At 36.8% G+C, this 21,076-nt stretch overlaps 3 protein-coding genes across 3 annotated transcripts; all 3 read left to right on the forward strand.

Moving 5' to 3' along the window:
• Positions 1-1,011: 1,011 nt before the first annotated feature.
• Positions 1,012-5,420, forward strand: Smp_047420 (putative autocrine motility factor receptor, amfr; the record flags this gene model as incomplete). The annotated part of the gene is made up of 3 exons (XM_018795585.1): positions 1,012-1,947; positions 4,554-5,120; positions 5,370-5,420. Exons 1-3 carry the CDS (start codon positions 1,096-1,098, stop codon positions 5,418-5,420), a joined length of 1,470 nt encoding a protein of 489 aa, XP_018649884.1. The 5' UTR covers positions 1,012-1,095.
• A 3,248-nt stretch (positions 5,421-8,668) lies between these two features.
• Smp_047410 (hypothetical protein) lies at positions 8,669-12,500 on the forward strand. Its single transcript, XM_018795587.1, is given in 3 exon segments — positions 8,669-8,740; positions 8,745-9,005; positions 11,917-12,500. Coding segments are annotated over 3 exon segments (462 nt in total). The 5' UTR covers positions 8,669-8,692; the 3' UTR covers positions 12,070-12,500.
• A 4,550-nt stretch (positions 12,501-17,050) lies between these two features.
• Positions 17,051-19,715, forward strand: Smp_047400 (hypothetical protein). Its single transcript, XM_018795588.1, has 3 exons — positions 17,051-17,271; positions 17,314-17,454; positions 19,321-19,715. The coding sequence occupies exons 1-3, from the start codon at positions 17,064-17,066 to the stop codon at positions 19,506-19,508; spliced, it is 537 nt and encodes a 178-aa protein (XP_018649886.1). The 5' UTR covers positions 17,051-17,063; the 3' UTR covers positions 19,509-19,715.
• The last annotated feature ends 1,361 nt before the right edge of the window (positions 19,716-21,076 follow it).

Below are 21,076 nucleotides of genomic sequence, written 5' to 3' on the forward strand. Positions count from 1 at the left end.
TACAGAGTATCGAAAGCCTGAGAGCTAACAATCGCTTTCTTGAACTATTCAGTCACCAATCAGATGTTTTCGGAAATACATCAAACACAAACAATACTCAAAGACAAAAGCAACTGATGACCAGAAAAAAAAAGCCACAAACCGTTAGAACCAAGAGTGCAAACAAATAAAAAAGAACCAATATATTTGAAAGTGCGAATGATAAATTCCTTTGAATAAAACGACAATCTTGGAGGTTACTTTAACTAAATAAATTGAATTACAGCGAATACAGTAGTCTTGTTGCGTAGTAAACTAGCGAAGCAAGAAAATTAACCCAGCGAGAAAAAATCCCACTTTTCAAATGGTGCTAAATAACTACACCTAGGTTTCTACCTGATGATTCATTGCTAATAGACACGGAAGCCCGTTAATGAAAGATTCTTCCATTACGCTCACAATCATTGAAACCATCTCCCAATACATCCATAAGTATGGTACGTGTATAGATGACAGAAATATATGGGACAATCCCCAGTTCACCTAAGAACATTGGGCTTGGGATCATAGTGGCGTAAACAGAAGGAATAAGTTAACTAAAAGAACAGGTTTACAAAATAACGAAGATATAATGACAACAGACAGAAATAATAATAATATAAAACAAATGTAACTAGGGTAATCGTTTCTGAGAACCAGCAACACCTAAGCTCAACTATAAAATTAAAGCTCACTTTACTGCTTTGGTGTAAACGGTATGTAAGAAATCGTGAGTGAACTCTACAGAGTAATAATGAAAACCCAACAGTCCAATAGAGTAAAAAATGCTCCGAAATATGGACAAGACTGTTGTATGGTATGGTCAGTGACCTTAACAGTTGGCCAGAAGAGGAAAATGAAAGAAGAATACTGTGTATTTGCCACACTCAGGGTTTGTCGTGAGTCGAGCGCAGTTTAAATCGACAGGATTTACTCCTTGAGTCAAGGCGCTCAGTACGCTATAGACGCTAAATGCAAGCCTGGAATTTAGAACGTATACCATTGCCGAACTTTTCTACATATGTAGTTTATACAACAGTATCGTTACTAGGATCTGTATTACATGTATTCTTTCAGATGACTAAAGATGCTAAACCTGAAGGAACAGGAAATTCTACCTCACTAAACTACCCAACAATGGCATTAACTTGCTGTCTGGAGGACAGTTGGTGTTTTTGGAGCCTTATAAACTCTGGATATTGTTTGCTGATGTACGCTGCAAGGGAACTGCAAAATTTGTTTTTCGGTCAACTTCGAAGCGCTGAAGACTCACATATCAGGGAAAATTTCTCTAGTTTTATTTTCTATAAGGTGGTTTTCATTTATGGTATTCTGCACGTAGAAGTTCTTCATGAACTCCTTCTTTGGGCAACTTGGTTTACCATACTTGGCTTTCTGCGTCTTCTTACTGGTCTTATCAGGGATCGTTCCCAGTACACTCTTCGTTGTTCTGATTTCTCTCTTACCTATCAAGCCCGAATATTTTTACTATGCTGTTTACTCCTGCTTTTCAGCAACGTTCTTATGATTATCTCAATCATCGTGGGTGCTAAGCATTCTCTCAATACTATGTTCTTTATGCTTGCAGAGGTATTCCAACTTTTGATTGTCACTGTGCATGTTATCACGTGGTATGTAGTTTATCTATATTGCGAAGTCGCCTCGCGTCTTAATGATGACGATAAAGTGTACCATCGCTTTGTGCTTCTTTATTACACGGAGTTTGTTTTCGATACAATTGCTGATTTTGGCGATGTATTCCATAACCTCCATATGTTATTTTGGAATAAACTTCAAATAAATATGTCGAGCATCATTGTTGCCTTGCACCTTCAACATTTATACTACAAAGTTTCTAAACGTTTTGTGCATCACAAACGCTATAAGAATGTACTAAAAAAATTGGATACTCGGATTGTTTATTCCAAAGTAAGTATTCAGTTTTGTATTTCTAAACATTTTTTGATCAATGTAAGTCAAGCACTGTAACCTATCAACCTCTGTATTGAATTTGTTGTCGTTAGGATGTTCAAATCTAATTTTTCTAGTCCCAGTATGGTGATATCTCAAATAGTCTCAAATAGCTATCAGTTGGTGTTGTAACTACTTGACAGTCAAATATCACCTCAATCTTCGCTTTACTTAGCAGTATATGGTTTCGTAAGCTTTCGAAGTAAATGTGACTTGTAAATGTGTCTACAGAGATGACATTTCACATCAACCTTTATAATTGACTCTGGGAAGCCCTGTTTGAAGATGATAAGATATGCTGCATGTTTTGTGACTTCAAAATTTATGATCTTTACTCAAACTGTATCAAATAAATACTTGTTTTATTTGAGTGGTTTACGCACATGAATTTGGTGACTATAAAACCGTCATTTTTATTGTTCATAAAATTATCAGTTCTCAGGTATGTATTTGTATCGAACGAGTCTATGATCAACCTTACTAGTAGGTTTCTGGATAATCATAGTAACGTTAGCGTATTTGACAGTTATGTTATTTCCGTTTCCTACCTTAAGATTCTGGTTTTTTCCAAAGTTTCCCTCGAATAACGAGTGTTGTATTAATACATAATTTCCACTATACGACTTTGTCCGTTTCTTGTGTCTTCTTTTCTCAGTTTTCATATCTTCATTTCCACTCATTTGATTTTTGTACTGTTAATCTCTTTGCAGTTAATTGTTAGTCAGTCATAATCTAAAACCTGACGCTAATATTCCGTGGCCACACTACGGTAGCATGACGAGATGAGGCTAAAAAGGTGATTATAAGACGAATCGTAATAACGCAGTAGCAATGATAATGAGATAGATTGGATTTTGAAGGCATAGTATGAGAATATTTTAGGTGTCGATGCCAAGGTCGGACTTGATAGTTTCAAATAGATTGAACATTGGGTGGAAATTTGATAAAAAATGTATTTTTTGTTATAATCCACTTCCTTACTCTGAAAAAGTGGCTTACATTAAGTCACGGAAAGTCAGAAATACGATTTCTCTACTCATTGGGATATAAAAAACATATATTTATTACATAGCATGAAACGATAGTATGGTCAGGTCCTGAATTTTTTATCGCATTGTTTATGTGAAGTAATCAGTGTAAGCTACCGTTGTTAACAAGTTAGGTTAGAGTTACGAATCGGATTTTGTATTTTATCGTCAAATCACATTTTTCATGTATTGCATCGTAAGTTTGAGCACAAATATGTACTTCATATTTTGTTTACTTATTTATTTCAATACAAATATTGGTACAAAGAGGCACCAGATATATATGCGTCACACATCTCATTTGATTTATGTGAGGGTTGTTATACTGCCCGGGTGCCCAAACCGAAACAGGTGGTTTTCTTAGGGGGCCACACCCAGAACCTTTGACCTAAAGATCTGATCCACAAGGCAGTGGAGCATCACAAGGGAATGCGGTCCCATGGTAGCCGGTGGCCTACAATTGATTCATACTCCATTTGTTCCCTCAGGATACTGGAGCCAGCCCATGTGCACCATTTGTTTGGGATGAGGGTTTTCCAACTCCCGTAGGTGGACTTTCCATGTCCACCAACCCGGTTAAAGCTCCAGACATTCGCCTTTCGTCCTCCCAACTTCGTGAAGAACACCATCGCCGTGAGAAGGCAGTGGATAGGACTTCCCTGACAGAGGCTATATACGCGTGGCCATATGAGAGCAGTTCGAGAGCGGACTCTCCCCACTCTCGGCCGTATCAGGGCATTTGGGGTTACTTCATAGCGAGTTCTCTGCTTCATTTCTGGGTTGTGCATACAATTATTCTGGGATATTTTGACTTACCAGAAGAAATAAAACAAGGCAACTCGTACTACTGTTTTTCATTATTTCTTTAGATTTTCTGCATTTATCACAAGTGTTTTTTATAATGTCGGTCAAAAGAGTAAGTCTTTGAAACTTTCACTCTTGACTTGTCGGTTTACTAGTTTTCTGTAGTTTCATTAGTTTAGCTCGTTCACTGACGTAGTTTTTCTAGTAGGGATAACCATGGATGTTGAGTTCTTTGAGTTGTCTTGCCTTTTGATAAACATAAGTTGGATTTTAGTTTTGCCCAGCTTTCTAATCGTTATTTACATCTCTTAATGATCAAATATGGCTACTCAACTGTTCGAATTATTTTCCCTCTCAGTTTTGATTTTCTGCATTATATTTTCTACTGACCTATTTGCCGCTCGAAATCTGTTATGTGAAACACCAAGTTCCAGCTATTTGTCCCTACGCATCATGGTAAAACACTTAAAAGAAGGCCTGTAGGTCTGCTACCTTTTTTAGACGTTGTGAAAGGTTGGAGAATAGTTCATATCTCAAACCAGGCTGTCGTACCATGCTTTTACATTATTAGTGGTCCTTCAATTTGCATCGGTTAGTGATTAAACCCATTTTTAATTAGAAATATCAACCTCATTAAAATTCATTGTTTATCATTTCGTTATGTTAGTTATTTGACTAATCTTTTCGACCTTAGCGAACAAATAATACTTTCTGTTTTCACTGCAACTGAAGGAAAATTGTCCTATTTGTTGGGAGAAAATGCGCAAATCTTGTCAACTCCCCTGTGGACATATTTTTCATACTGCCTGTTTATATCTGTGGATTGAACAAAATAATAACTGTCCTGTATGCAGAAAGTGCTTTGATGATTTAAACGATCTATCTCCAAATACAGTAGCAACAAATTTACCTACAACATCTCCCAGTCCCTTTTCTACCAGTGAATCTTCCGAAATATCGAGAGGTCCGAGCGATGAGTCTAGTTTTCACCCATTATCATCCTCAACCAGTCAGATAGGTTTTTGTTCTGAGAATCAACTTAGTGCAAGAAAATCGTGTGAAACAGATGTTCCGACTACGAAAAATTCTGGTTTTCCCGATCGTGAAATAACAGCCGATTCATTACTTCCCACAAATAAGTTCATTTCATCCAACGAATCGTACTTCTCGGCAATGGTTAGTATGGACCGTCTGTTGGATGTACACGATCAGTTGATTGCAGAAGATGTTGCCAATGTTCGAACCCGTCCAAAAAATGTATTACCTGCAAAATTCTTAGCTATGCTGGAAGCAGAATTAGTTAGTTTTCATTTTATTTTCGCTCATTTTTCGTACTTGTCTACCATTTATATTATTTTTATAAGCGTTTTTATACCCTCATCAGGACTGCTGATCATTATGTTTGTTCGTCAGATAGTGATGAATTCCAGTGTTTTGTAATGTCGTTCGGTCCTCTATTTTGAGACTATTGTTATACTATTACAAATATATTATTTATTGTTATACTGTTTAGAATCACTCTCAGTAGTTTGATTAAATCGTATACAGCTTAACCATATCGATCCTACAGAGGAAGAATTATTTCTGACCATCGTATGATAAATATATTCCACAGCTGAATCTTTCACATGTTGAATTGCATAACCTTTCAAACAATTTTATTGTGGATGTTAACAATAACTTACTGCCGACTTCCCACTGATTATAAAGGTGATTCGTTTTCTCACCAAATGTCAGCACTATTAGAGAAAATATAGAAATTTAAGAATGTTTTGAGACATTAAATAGGCGCTAAGTGCCATTAGACGAGTTAATAAGCTGTATACTTGAGTATCTTACAGTTAAGAGTACGCTACCAGTGTTAATATACGCGGAATCATCTGTCAAATCCAGTGAATAATTACAAGATTATGTGTAGCTAGCACTACGTATCTTACCGAGAAAATGACTGTATTGGTGTTAGAGATGCTTCTCTATTTTATGCTTGTCGCGATTTCTACGTCGTATTTTGTTGTGTAAGTGAGAATGATTGGTCACGTAAAATGTATGGTCTCGTACGAATGCATGTATTGTTAAAGAGGTATTTGACTACAACTACTGGAATTATAAACTGAAGGGTTTGTCTGTTTGCTAAATACCTTCCTAAGTTTCACTTGAAATTCGTTGATAGTTATTGCCAAATACCGGATTAATTTATCGGGACATCACGACGTTTTGTGACTTGAATTGCATAACATTTGTTTATTCGAGGATACAAGACGTAACACTTGCTGTTGTACACTGACGTTTCATAAGAATCTAAATATGTAGAATATCCTCAATCTATGTTTCATGATCATTTAAATGTCTCTGTATGAATCTTGGGAGGACGGTATCAGCCGTATGTTAAATGATAACGGTTCATATTCTACTGGAACAATATACCATGATAATAATGTTACATTTCGGAAATTCGAAAACTTCATTTGTCACATACTTATGATATTTATTTTTACCTGCTCTCGACTAATTCAATATGATTGAGTTCAAGCAGAACACCTATTCGTTTTCAAGAACAGTTAACGTTCTAAACAGTTTAATGGTAAAATGCGATATGACATCTTCGTTACTAATTACCTCGAATGACGTTAATTTAAGGATGTTTCAGCTAATAACAATTCGACTCAATAGCTGTCTGAGGATTTCTGTGGTGAAATGTTTGTCACATTCATCTGATAACAAATTACATTCAACCTTCTCAACTAATGTAGTTGGAGTTTGATTATATTGTGTGACCGGAAGTCATCCTCAGAAATAATCGTCCCATAAATCTTGGGATAATTAATAAAATTATGTGTTTATGTTCATCACGTCTAGTGTTATTGTTACGACTAAATGGCTTTATTTAACAGATACTGTATACTTTTAATCCATTTAGCTTCGACATTTCCGCTTACCCGATAATTCGAAGTTAAAGTCATCTAGATGCAAACAACAAGATAGCTCATTGATTGAACATACTGTTAATTCACATGCCAGGGAATCTACATTGTTAATAAACGATCAGAGTCCACCCATTTCGTCAACTCCCGATACATTATTTTCAACATTGCATTCTTCACATAGTTCATCAGATTCGTCTCATACAGACGATGAAGACAAGGAATTTCCACCTAAACGTGCTTTACGATTGGTAAGTTTTCCGCTGTATATTCCAGTTTCGTTGGGGTTGTGGAATGTTCTGCTTTATCCTTAGTGATGTGTTTCTTCCATTTCGTGTTAATTTGTAACTACAACGAGCTTTGTTCGCTTTCTCATGAACCGCGTCAATCGGACAAAGAGATTAAAAAAGAAAAACAACCGAAACTTTCCTCTCATTGCTAAAAAATTTTGATTCATTAACTTCTAGTGTGAAAACTACAATGTCTACAGCTTTGAAATTTCTATTGTAATCTATCGTTTTACATTTAGGTATTGCGGACACTAGTAAGCAGAATACGAAAGGGTTATAAGCCGTGTGTTTAGTAAAACATACAATCAGATGTGTATATTATTTTCGAACAATTGGATATTGATATCACAATCTTCAGGACTTGGCACAGTTTGCATATGTGTTTTTGAATATGTCAATTGTCTTTTATTTGTTTTTAAATACTAAAGCTACGCACCTCGTTTGTTTGACTATGATGGAGTTACGTTAACAGTGAATTAAAGATTTGAATATGCATAACCTGGTTCGCTAATAGAAAAACTAGTTGACTGATTCAACAAGTACTTGAGTATAATCCCATTCTATTTGTGAGGGTTAATAATGCCACCTGGCCCCCCAAAGCAAAGTAGGCGGCGAAGGGTTCGCATCCGGCACTTAGAGGCGAAAATTCGAACGCCCTAAACAGTAAACCATGACTCAACTAAATATTCTTTAGTACATAGGCTTATTTCCTTCCTTTAAGATTTCAAAAATGTCTATAAACTGAGTAGTTAGATGACAGACGAATTTCAAGACAAGATAACTTTTAGTTTGTATTGACACAATACAACCTTAACATAAAACTGTTTAAGATAACAATGTACGATATAATAAACTTATGATGACTGTCTTTCTACACAACAATGAGAAGACCGAGTCGACCTGAAAAGTGTGATGTATTTGCGCTATACATTTTGAACAATCTGGTTACACATATACTTGTCAAGACATTTTTATATGAAAATTGATAGAGGTCAATTAAATAAAGATTCAAGTAAACAAAATAATAATTGTAAACAAAGGAGATAGAAAAGCTAACATTATATAGAAAGAATAGATAATCGTTGCATTACCCTATGTCATTATGGGGAGATTCAAACAAATAATGCGAAAATAAATTAAAGTTAATTATTTATTTGTATCTATTTAAAGGTTGAAAGTTTAGTGAGTATTTCTCCAGTAAATGATGCCATAGTAAACGTGGTCCGAAATTCGAAATAAACTAGAAGAACTGTTTTCATCATTCTGTTGAATGATGGTTTTCAATATGTGTTATAATTTCTCTTATTACGACAGCTTTTTACCGGGACATAGATTAGGTTAAAGCATGTTCCGTGAATGATTGCGTTTGCTCACGCTGATAGGCGAATTCTTATCCAGTCAGCGCTAGTCGATAATTGGAGAACACGAGTCCCATGTTTTATCAAGGAAACTGCGATCCATCGGTACGAAGATCAGTATAACTAACAAAAATCGATTAGTTTTATCTATTAAAAACCGGATGTAACAAGTTGTAGTGAACATTATTGCACAATTTCATTTGTATAGTTATGGAATAGTAATCATTATATATTATTATTATTATTTTGGTTGTTTATAGGCTATTAGACGGTTATTGCAGCGTGTCAATCAATCACTTTTGATGTCAGAGAAGATGTGTCAATGTCATTGCACTAAATCTTTGTTCACATAAGTCTGAAATTTGCGAGAAAGATAAGTTACCAATTCAACCTACTTCATCGGTGGATAATATAATTTGTCAAACTCCAAATACTTCAACACCATTCCATTCATATCCTTCTACTTTTTCTTCATCTTCCGCTCAAATTACGAAACATTATCAAACATCTTCATTGATTTGTTGTGATACATCTTGTTCACGTGATGTATTACTGCATAGAAATCAGTCTAGCTCAATTTTAAATTCTCAGACTTATTGTTCAGTCGATGAACAGGTTAGTATCATTAAGATATTTTTTCTAGTATCATAGTATATGTTAGTGTATTTATTTTAAAATGTTACTAAAATTATAAACAGGGTTGACCTTGACGACAACTTGCTAGTTTTTGAAACTAAATTTCATCATCTGTTGTGTGGTATTATATAAAAATAGTTAGTTAACGCAAAACAGAATGGGAATTCGGAGTTTCCTCAGCTCTAATTGATTGATCCAAGAAAAACATACTTTCTGTAAAGCTTTTAATTAGATTTTTATCCATGTCAGGAAGTAAACCTTTCTTGTACGGTCTCAAATATTGATTTAAAATGTTTCGGAGTATTAGCTTGATGCTCTTCAACGATACGCACTATTTGCCTTTCCAGTAACATTAAAGAATGTTCTCTTCAAATTAAGAACCGACTGAAATCGATATATTCTGACCGTTAGGTCCTTATTTTGCCTACAATATGATGTATTAGTCATGAATTCAGACATGAACTTAACACTTCGATATCGGAGATGAGTAGTTGCGTTCATGTTGTGTTTAGTTTTCGAAGAGGATTTTTTCCTAGTTATTACTATTGACATCTAGTGTAAGTTTTCGGGGATTATATTAAAAGCAAATCAACTTCCGGAAACGCTCAGTTAAGCAGCCATTATAACAACTTTATTTTGAAATCCAAATAAGTAGTTTAATGTGACTATCGATTCTCATTCATCCCTAGATGATGATAATGATCTAGTTTGAGTTCATCGTTGAAATGTTTCTGTCCATTGACTAACAAGAGCTGTACAAGCAAACATTTTTAGTTCGAAACTATTTGTATCTTTTTCTAATCAAGATGTGTTCATCAATTACAAGTACAAGTTTACTTATTTCGCTTTGTACCACGAGTCTTTTTTGTGACGTTTGGTGGTACTAACTGGCATTGAAATCTGTAACATAATAATTGTAAACAAAGTACTTTACCTATTTCCATTCACATTCTGCAACCCTCAGACTCAAAGCCGAGTAGATATGATTGTTAATGTTTTCAATGTAGAAAGTATAGTGACATTATTATCCCAAATTTATTATTTATAACTGGGTTGTTTTTTTCTATTTTTCAGTAGTTAGTCTGATCAGTTTACTTGTCAGTGATTAATTTGACTTCAAAGTGAAACCATGGTCACGTTGATCCGTCTAGAAAAGTTTGTTGATAACGTGTAATGACCTTACGTCCCCAAATGCCCTGGTACGGCCGAGAGTGGGGAGAGTCCGCTCTCGAACTGCTCTCATATGGCCACGCGTATATAGCCTCTGTCGGGAAAGTCCTACTCACTGCCTTCCCACGGCGATGGTGTTCTTCACGAAATTGAGAGTATGAAAAGCGATTGTCCGGAGCTTTAACCGGGTTGGTGGACATGGAAAGTCCACCTACGGGAGTTGGAAAACCCTGATTCCAAACCAATGGTGCACATGGTCTGACTCTAGTATCCTGAGGAAACAAATGGCGTATGAATCAATTGTTGGTCACCGGCTATCATGGGACTGCATCTCCTTACGATGCTCCACTGCCTTGTGGATCAGATCTTTAGGTCAAAGGTTCTGGGTGTGGCCCCCTAAGAAAACCACCTGTTTCGGTTTGGGCACTTGGGCAGTATCACAGCCCTCACACAAATCAAATGAGATTTGTGTGGCGCATATGTATTTGGTGCCCCTTTGTACCAATATTTATGTGTTCAAATAAATAATAATAAATAATGACCTTACATTTTTCACTTTATCTTCTGGTCACCTTTTATACAAGTGACTTGTTTTTATTCGATAGAGAAGTATATCCACATAATGTAAAAATTAATTAGATTGTATCTTGCAACTGTAGATAATCTAAAATATTAGGAATTAAAATGTCTTTAGATCTATTACATTTCAAGTTGTTGGATATATTGATCCCTATTCACATATTCTTTAAACCGCGTAACCTAATAAAATCAATCAACAAGCAAGTGATTTCGTCTATATAAATTCATTTTTATATCCTACTACGAATTTAGTTTTAATATTGCTTGTATTCATAATCTAACTGCTAAAACCGGACTACCGTCCTGAAAAATATCAGGGGTTAGTGCATCAGGCCTTGCTGCTCGCTATTGCTTTGAATTGCTTATATCCTTTTTAACCTCCCTGAGAGTTGAAGAACTTATATCATTTCGCCATTCAAGTTGCTTGGGAATAGCGGGTAACTGAAGTGCGATTGAAGGTCATTTGAACTGCTCTCTAAAGTGTTCTGCTAATCACTTCAATATCCTGGATTAAGTGAATAATAGTACCGTCTTTTTCCAAGATACTTTCACTAACAGCCAGATTTGTAATACTCGTTTCCTTAATATGTCTGAACAGTTGTCTACTGTTATCTACGCTGTTGCCTTTTCCATCTCTTCGACTTTCGCTGCTCACAATCAATAAGTAGGCTTCTGATCAGCTTACGTTTAAGCCGTTTCTGCATCTAACCGACCACCACGTCAAGGTAGCAGCAACGGATAATATAACTCATGTAGTTAGGCATTATGTAGTTCTTCCCATATCCTAATTTAGATTATTTAGGCTTCTTCCAACCTAGAGTATTTTTTGGTGGTGAGTGTCGTCGATCAATCCTTACTGTTAATTTTTATTTGTTAGACTTTTGCATTCTATACTCTGTATTTAAATAGATTGTTCGGTTCTAATTCAACATGTTTGCAATGAAGTCACAGAAGATCAGAGTGGGTAGTTAAAACAGGACACCCTCACATAGTATATGTTTCTTTCAAAAGAATAAGTGGTTTTTAGTGTTTCAAAACATCAGAGTCAAAGTGGAGTGTGTTCTCGCACACCATTTTGCTTTATACTTATTTGAACACTTTATTTACGCCAGAAATTTTTAAATTTTATCTCTATTTTCAGTTTCGTGTTGACAGCGAATGTCAATGTAATTTTTCTACAGTACATCCCTTCAAAAGTCATCTCAACAAACAACAGGAAAAGTGTCTGTCGCGGCGAGGCTACTTAAAACTTCTAACTAGACGTCCCTACTTAAAGAAAACAAAACAAAAATAACCGGTTCATCACAATGTGACTTCACTTCTTTTTCACCACCTGTGTGTTTTTACTTCATAACTTCGCTTCTTTCATTTGTTTTCTCCAGAATTTTGCTTCATCCTACTACCTTGCGACATTAGATCAACTTCTCAGTACTTTGTTCAAAGTATTGTGATGACCACTTATGCAAATATATTCAGATTAACTCAAGTGTCCTGGTGTCATTCGAGTTGCCATTAACCGAAACTCTGACATATTTTTCATGACTTCCGGCTATCTGTTTTTTTACACATGTACCTATTTAGAGTAATATTTTACTTTCAAATCCTTTTATACATCGCTCTTTCATTGTTGATCAAACCTTTTTGTATGCTAACTATTTACTTGTTTATTTTTACTTTACTGTTAGCTTTTATACAAAATAATATTTGCTTTGTTCAGTTTAGGTCATTTCGCTCAATTCATTTATACATGGTAGTCCACATACTTTTTGTACCGTGTGATACTTGACCTGACTCCTTTAGGTTTGACTTATGGCCTAACTTTGTTTAACATTCAATCTGGATCTCGTATAAGGCCGTTATCACATTTTGGTGAGGTGTTGTTCGGTCATGCTGGAAATGTTTCGGTTGCTCTGTCTGCTAATAATCTCTCAGCCTGACCCGCTAGCGCTGCAGATCATTTGTTTGTATTCTCAGTCAACCTGAGATGTACTTATCCAACTTACAAGAGTATCTGTTTCTCAGCGTGTGCGAAAAACTGTTATTTGGGAGATATTTTTGTTATTTCACTCGGTAGTCTGGGACCGTCCATTTACTTGAGGACGTGCCTATATCAGTGACTAGGCGAAAGATAGTTTATGAGTGAAGAGTGTCATCAGTAGGACTAATTGAAATTGTAAGGGCTATTGGATGTGTTTGTATAATTGTATATCAATCGTGATGACGATTTACTTTGAGGCGTTTTCTTCATGGCTATGTAGTCACTGATGGTTTTTTATGGTTTCAGTCCTGTGTCCCACGCTTAGTCGAAACGTGATCTGGTACGGATGCATGACCGAAAGCCTTCAGTTAAACAAGTTCACTTAAACAACGTGGTCAGCATCCAATGTCGAACACTTAGAAAGCTATTGATTTTGGGGAATTATTTACAGCTATAATGATTTTAGACCAGATATGAAACGACTAGCCCCACTGACAAATGCACCGTCGCCAAAGAATATCACAGAATTACGTTCACTAGTGGGTGCTCTTCAGTACTATTCTCGTTTTATTCCTAATTTTTCTTGTCGTGTCAACTGTTTATTTAATATTTTGACATCCAATTCATTCAAATGGGGTGAAGGACAAGAGTCATGCCTACAAAGTCTGCTAAAGTTTCTTCAAAGTGATGCTGTTCTTCGAACTTACTCACCCAGTGTACATTCTGTACTTATTACTGATGCATCACCTGTGGGTATTGGTGCAGTTTTGGAACAGGAAGGTAGGCCAGTTATCTGTTTCACGAAAACTTACTGTTACTGAGCAAGGTTATTCACAAACGCAGCGAGAAGTATTAGCTGTGTTTTGGGCTGTTAAAAGACTTCATAAATATTTGTTTGAAAAGAAGTTTACCATTGTTACTGATCATGAAGCTTTAAAGTTCATTTATCATCCTGACAAATCCTTAGCACGTTCCTCAGCTGCTATGGTTCAACGATGGAGTATTGCTTTGAGTGCCTATGACTATACGGTTCAGCACAGGAGTGCAAAACAAATTCAACACGTTGACTACATTTCTCGACAACCATTACAAAATAGACCTGTTAATACTTCAGACTGCTTGTTAGTGCAACCTTATCCGGTGAGACGTCCAGATCTCATTAGAGAAACTCGTAGATACTTTGGATGTATACTCAGTGCTATACGGAAGGGCTGGAATGCTAATCTGAAACGTAGATTTCCTGTCTATTATTCAAAGCGGGACGAGTTATCTACTACTCCTGACGGTATTTTGTGTCTAAATGATCGTGTTGTTATTCCTCCTTCATTACGCAAACCTGTCCTTGATGATCTTCATAGTGGACATCTAGGTGTTGTGAAAATGAAGTCTTTGGCGGCCAGAGATAAATGCGGATATATGTCGTACAGCAAACAATTATGAGAAATGTCATAAGCAAAAAAGTCAGCCTTCGAAGTGGACTCCATGGCCAGTATCGTCTGAGGCCTGGCAGAGAATTCATGCAGACTACTGTGGTCCATTTCTTGGCAAATACTATGCACTTGTAGTTATTGATTCTTTTTCTAAGTGGCCTGAAGTTTTTTTCACAACTTCACCGAATTCTGATTTCACAATCCAAGCATTAAGAAAGGTGTTTAGTCGAGAAGGAGTTCCCATGGTGTTAGTCACTGATAATGGCTCTCATTTCGCTGAGGATGCAGTCACTAATTGGTTGAATGGTATAGGATGCAGACATCTGTTTACGGCCCCCAGGCACCCTTGTTCTAATGGTCAAGCAGGAAATTTCGTAAGAACGTTGAAAATTGCTTTTGGTTTTATTGCTGCTTCAACATTTAATGAACTGGAGAGGGGGGTAGATACATTTCTACTTCAATATAGAAGTGCTAAGCATTGTGTGACGAAAAAGACTCCATCAAAGCTATTAAAAGGAAGAATTCTCCGCTCGAATATGAGGTGTTTGGAATATGTAGAAGTTACATATTGTCGTGGGAATGATCTTCGACCAGCCACGGGGATCGTGGTGAAGAATGTTGGAAAATCTATGGTGCGAATTCTGGATATCGATGACTTGACTATACATAACCGACACGTTGATCAAATACAATACCAGAATCCAGGTGAGTCTGTTCCAATTTCCGTTGTTAATTCTAATACTAATGAGTGCATTCTAGATGATACAGAGACTACATCCAATGCACTGTCGGACAGATGTAAGATGAACTTAAGAAGAAGACGAACAATCGATTACAGACAATTACACTCCAATTTGAGCTGTGGCGGATGTGATGTTTGAATCAATCAATGACTTCTTTGTATTGATGACTGTTGTGATTTTGAATTCCAAATACAATACATTCGTTTGTGCTCATCTAATACTTCTTGATTAAATTGCGTTATTCCTGGGATTACTAGTTCATACTATAATTCAAATACTTCTGATTATCATAAAAGTGTTCTCAACTGACATGGAACTGTATACAGGCCAAAAGCGACCCTTGAAATCAAAAAATTCTAGTATGAAAAGTTGGGCATAATGGTCCGAATAGATAATAAAGGGTTACTACCCCTAACTCAGGGTCTGTAAAGTCGGAAAAATGAAAATTTCGCAAATGCGATATAATGATCTTGGTGGTCTCGTATTACTATTCCGACACCAGACAATGGGTTTTAAGAGTTCTTAGGCCCTAACGCATCAGGCTGGGTTGTTTCGCTTACTACTCTATATGTGTGTTGTATGCAGTATAAGCTATATGGCCATGTAGAGCTGAAGGTCTCACATGAGACTGGAGGTTCGCCATTGATATTGTGGATGGTTCGGCATTGCTTTGGCAAGTTTTGCTGACTGTCCATGTGAAAAGTTGGTTGGCAGGTTAACCGATTTCATTCATACTGGTGGTTGCTTCTCAGTGTTCTCAAGGACTTTTGCCATTGGAGCATCGTAAGGCATATCACCATTGCTAATATTAATGAGTTTGACTGTCGTGTAAGCGGAATGGGCCAAATTTGGTCTGTTCATGCTGTGCATAATTGATTTACGCGATCACTGATCGGAATATTTATACACGGGATGTAAACGTGTATATGAACGGTGCGAATGGTCCACCAGGGTGTTTGGTACCTGAGTGGTTGCGCTACAGGATTGGGCTGTACTGTTCGGATTGTAGCGTTGAAGCCTATATAGTGTTTGGTTCTCCTATAGGGCGGGATTGAGCTGTACTGCTTGGGTTAAGCCTATGCAGTGTCCGGCTCTCCTGTTAAACGGGATTGAGCTGTACTGTTAGGGCTGCCGCGTGAAAGTCTGGATAGTGTCTGGTTCTCCTGAAAACCAGTACAAGATTACCCTGGCCCATAAGGGTATATTACATAACTGTTATATAACTGGGTATAATGACGACGTAATGTCATGGTCAACAGTGAAACTAAATGTTGACACACACCTTAGAGAAAACCTAGAAGAGAAAATTTCAGAATACTGAGAGGCCAGATTCAGAATTAAGGTCTCAGTAGGCGAGGAATCTTTCACATAACCCAGACATAGATTCCAATGATCAAATAGTTAACTATATCATTGAAATCATGACCTGATCATAGTTAAATAACCATTGAAAACTGGAAGCAACGGGCAGATGTTTTTTTCGGCATATAACTCCTCTGAAGTGTCCAATCACGGCGTCGTACGTTAGACTCGATCAATAGGCTTTCGGTCTCTCCCACGAATGTTTAACATCCAGTGAGTCAGCGTCCGAAGTCGTTGATGTCTAACGTCAGTTAATTCACGACTTTGTACAGTCATTTCCTATTGTTTTCGGTGAGTTATGCCTCACAATTGACAAATTTTTATTTTTCTGGTCACGATCACCCAATACTCCCAAGTTTTTGTTTGTTATCAAGCTTTTGTCGACTCGTGATTTTAAACATCGGGACCTCATTGAGCTAATATTCCAGAATGGTCCTGAAACATCAGCTGCATGATCCAAAAACATTCTCAGAAGAACTCCAAAAGACCTGGCCACAAAGTCCTCATGATATGACGATTTTCGGCTGCACACACTTTCTAATCATAACTTAGTTCTGGTACATGCGAGATAGAAATTTCGAGAGGTAACAAGAACGATTTAAAAGCATAAAACTGAATACGATCTTCACAGAACAACAATCTTTATTGATTGGCAGATGTTTCCTTTGCCCTGTTTCGTTCTGAGATAAGTTAATAAAAAGTGAAAATGTAGTTTATTTGGTTCAACGAAATCTGCACATCATATAATGTGGCGCGGAATTCGGCGCTTTCGACGATGGGTAACTATGTAAATTTTCGAAGCAGTCCACCAGTCAAGCAGACAGATAAACTCTTAACGCCTATAAAAATACCTAAACACTCAAAAGTTCTAGACCTTGATCCACGTTCACCCAGTGATGGGATAGTGAGAACCCCAATCCAAATAGACAAAGATGACCCAAGTTCACCATCTAATGTTACTCGCACCCCAGTCCGATATTCTAGTAAATCAGACATTAAAACAAGTAAATAATCTTTTTTATTAGACGGGCTTAGTCCTGGGATACCCTGCTTCAACAACTATGAAACTCCTGATGGTGTTTTGACTGAAGACGATTCAATACACCGAGGTAATAAGTCATCCTCACTGTCGGATACTGAGGTTGCACACAACACGAAAACTAAGAGTAAGTCTACCTCTCTTATATGCTGCTCATAGCGATTTTCTGTGCTCTACTGTCACCACTACTTACTGATTGTCGGTTCAGGTACCAAGAGGTCTGTTGTTTCGATATAATTATCAGACACTTGTTGACAGTTACTCACCTATGAAGTCATTTCACTAAATATTAAATGGTCGGAAATCCTTAGGGTTTTTGGTTTGTTAGGTCATTTCATTCTACTGTCCAAAATCGCACTTGGTCTTATATGTGAGCTGTCTTATAAATATAATTCGAGAAACGTTCATTTACTGCTGTTGTTGCCCCCAAATGCCCTGGTACGGCCGAGAGTGGGGAGAATCCGCTCTCCCTCTCAAAATGCTCTCACATGGCCATGCGAATATATAGCCTCTGCCAGGGAAGTCCCACTAACTGCATTCTCGCACCATGGGTGTTGTTTACGAAATTGAGAGGATGAAAAGCGAATGTCCGGCGCTTTAACCGGGCCGGTGGATATGGAGGATCCACCTAGTGGAGTTGGAAAACCCTGATTCCAAACCAATGGTGCACATGGGCTCCAGTATCCTGATGGAACAAATGGCGTATGTACCAGTTGTTGGTGACCGGCTACCACGGGACTACATCTCCTCACGATGCTCCACTGCCTTGTGGATCAGACCTTTAGGTCAAAGGCTCCAGGTGTGGCCCCTAAGAAAACCACCTGCTTCAGTCTGGGCACCTGAGCAGTATCACAGTCCTCACACAAATCAACTGATTTTTATGTGGCGCATATTTATCTGGTGCTTTTTTGTACCAATATTTATCTGTTTAAATAAATAAATAAAAATAAATCTTTCCTATTATCACTGATATTGTTACTACCTCTACTATTCTGGGATTTGATCTGACATCTCTCTGTGCTAATGAGGCATGGTAACTTGGATCGGTGTACATATGTACAGGTTCTGCGTTGTAACTGACTGACTGTCTTTGTAGTAACTGCAAGATAATCGTCATTGTAATAAATCCTCGATATTGTGTCACATGACTGGCTATTAGTATATGTCCCTTATGCTTGTCTACATAATTTGTATATACCTTTCTGATGATCCTGTAGTCTTCATACTATATGGTTAGATCTACTACCATTTCGTTTTCAATGACTGGACTATGGTAAAAGTATTTAGATTGAACATTCAGAATTAATATTAATTATTTGCTTCACTAGCTGGTTACCTGCCTACGTTAGAGTTTTCCATTTTTTTACTAGCATTTTGAACAGGTGGGGTTGTCAGCTCAGAATTTAACCCACGATTGCATCAGTTCAAGTCTTCACACTTCTCGACATTAGAAAGAGTGAAGACTACCAGATTCCGAAGAAATTACAATTCAGTGAAGGAAGAGTTCTCTGGAAAGAATTGATGACTCATACCAATTCTTGATTTGATAATAATTTAATGCAACTCACTGAGTACAAAACTTTGAGCCGCATAATTTTTTCACAGGCTATCAGCACTACCTGCTTGTTCAAAGTAAACTGGTTAGAAGTGGTTCAAGCCAACGACCTACTTACTGAAACGTGTATAATTTAGCCGTTTTTGTAATGAAATTCTACTTTAGCTGCATTGTACTTTTAGATAGACTGTAACTTGAGAAACTTATTATATCCTACTACTTGAGTTACTACGTTGTTATTTACTTGATTTCACAGAGCTATATGCAGAACACCTTATAGGGTACGATTCGACGTTCGGAACAGCTGAAAAGTACTACGTCCTCATTAAATTTGTATAAATAAATGCATATAACTATAATGCTCCATAATAAAACTCCATCGGTATGGTAACTTGTATTTGATACTATATAGCTATTTTCTTTTCGTACTTTTTCAAGCTCGCACGTGTGATTCGAATAGTAAATTCAGACTGTCTTGGTTTGGGAAACGCATAAAGCGTAAATCTTTATATGATTCACCTGGTCTGTATGTCAGATTTCGACACAAGCAGAACTATGAAAAGTGTATGAAAAAGGAGCAACAGGTTTATAAAGAAAATGTGACCGATCCAACCGGTATCTCATAACTGAACTCATGAGAAGTCATGCAAATTAAATAAAAACATTGCATGTTCTGCTATACTGTTATTCAGAACCCTGTCTTTCTCGGGATATTTTTCTAGTTTTGTACATAAGTAATCATTTTCTCTTGTTCATCACTTTTTGTGAAAAAGATTCTCATCGATATCCTTTAATCTTATTGTTGTGTATCAAATAAACCATTGTAATACTTTATTTCATTCCGCTTTTCTAATTATCGGAATGGGGATTTCTGAAAATTGTACTAATTTTAACAGTTGACTAATAATTCACTACTCTATGGTTTATCGTTAACGTAAAATTGGTCGCTTTTGATTCTACATTTAATTCGTATTATATGCCCATCCTGATTTGAAAGTGTAGCATCTGAAGTTTTCAAATCTGTCATATTATGTTCTATTTTAATTTTTCCGGAATCTGTGTAGCTGTCTTGATGGTAATGTATCTGTTGTGTAAATTCCATTCCATATGATGGATAGATGGATGTTCATTTCTAGACACATGCAGAGTTTAAGCCGTCAGATTATGTTTTAAGGACTTACTAATAATGATAAATAAATATTTGTAATATCCCAATGAGTAGGAAAATTAGATTTTCTGGCGTGGCCGTTCTATGAAAATCGTTGTATCTCCGAAACCACTGGACGGATTTTTATGATGTTTGTTTTAGATTATTTGCGAGAGTGTGCGCGTTAATATAAAACAAGAATCATCTGAATCCGACCGGCCGTTCTATGAAAATCGTTGTATCTCCGAAACCACTGGACGGATTTTTATGATGTTTGTTTTAGATTATTTGCGAGAGTGTGCGCGTTAATATAAAACAAGAATCATCTGAATCCGACCAGCCGTTCTATGAAAATCGTTGTATCTCCGAAACCACTGGACGGATTTTTATGATGTTTGTTTTAGATTATTTGCGAGAGTGTGCGCGTTAATATAAAACAAGAATCATCTCAATCCGACCAGCCGTTCTATGAAAATCGTTGTATCTCCGAAACCACTGGACGGATTTTTATGATGTTTGTTTTAGATTATTTGCGAGAGTGTGCGCGTTAATATAAAACAAGAATCATCTGAATCCGACCAGCCGTTCTATGAAAAATCGTTGTATCTCCAAAACCACTGGACGGATTTTTATGATGTTTGTTTTAGATTATTTGCGAGAGTGTGCGCGTTAATATAAAACAAGAATCATCTCAATCCGACCAGCCGTTCTATGAAAATCGTTGTATCTCCGAAACCACTGGACGGATTTTTATGATGTTTGTTTTAGATTATTTGCGAGAGTGTGCGCGTTAATATAAAACAAGAATCATCTGAATCCGACCAGCCGTTCTATGAAAATCGTTGTATCTCCGGAAACCACTGGACGGATTTTTATGATGTTTGTTTCAGAATTATTTGCGAGAAGTGTGCGCGTTAATATAAAACAAGAATCATCTGAATCCGACCAGCCGTTCTACGAAAATCGTTGTATCTCCGAAACCACTGGACGGATTTTTATGATGTTTGTTTTAGATTATTTGCGAGAGTGTTGCGCGTTAATATAAAA

Source organism: Schistosoma mansoni, chromosome 2 (assembly GCF_000237925.1).
Source record: "Schistosoma mansoni strain Puerto Rico chromosome 2, complete genome".
Classification (NCBI taxonomy): Eukaryota; Metazoa; Platyhelminthes; class Trematoda; order Strigeidida; family Schistosomatidae; genus Schistosoma; species Schistosoma mansoni.

Bases quoted from the DNA above. Each gene is read 5' to 3' on its own strand.
- Smp_047400 (XM_018795588.1), top strand. From the start codon at position 17,064: ATGGGTAACTATGTAAATTTTCGAAGCAGTCCACCAGTCAAGCAGACA. The intron at 17,272-17,313 runs GTAAATCAGACA...CTTTTTTATTAG, and splicing joins CACCCCAGTCCGATATTCTA to ACGGGCTTAGTCCTGGGATA. The intron at 17,455-19,320 runs GTAAGTCTACCT...TACTTTTTCAAG, and splicing joins ACACAACACGAAAACTAAGA to CTCGCACGTGTGATTCGAAT.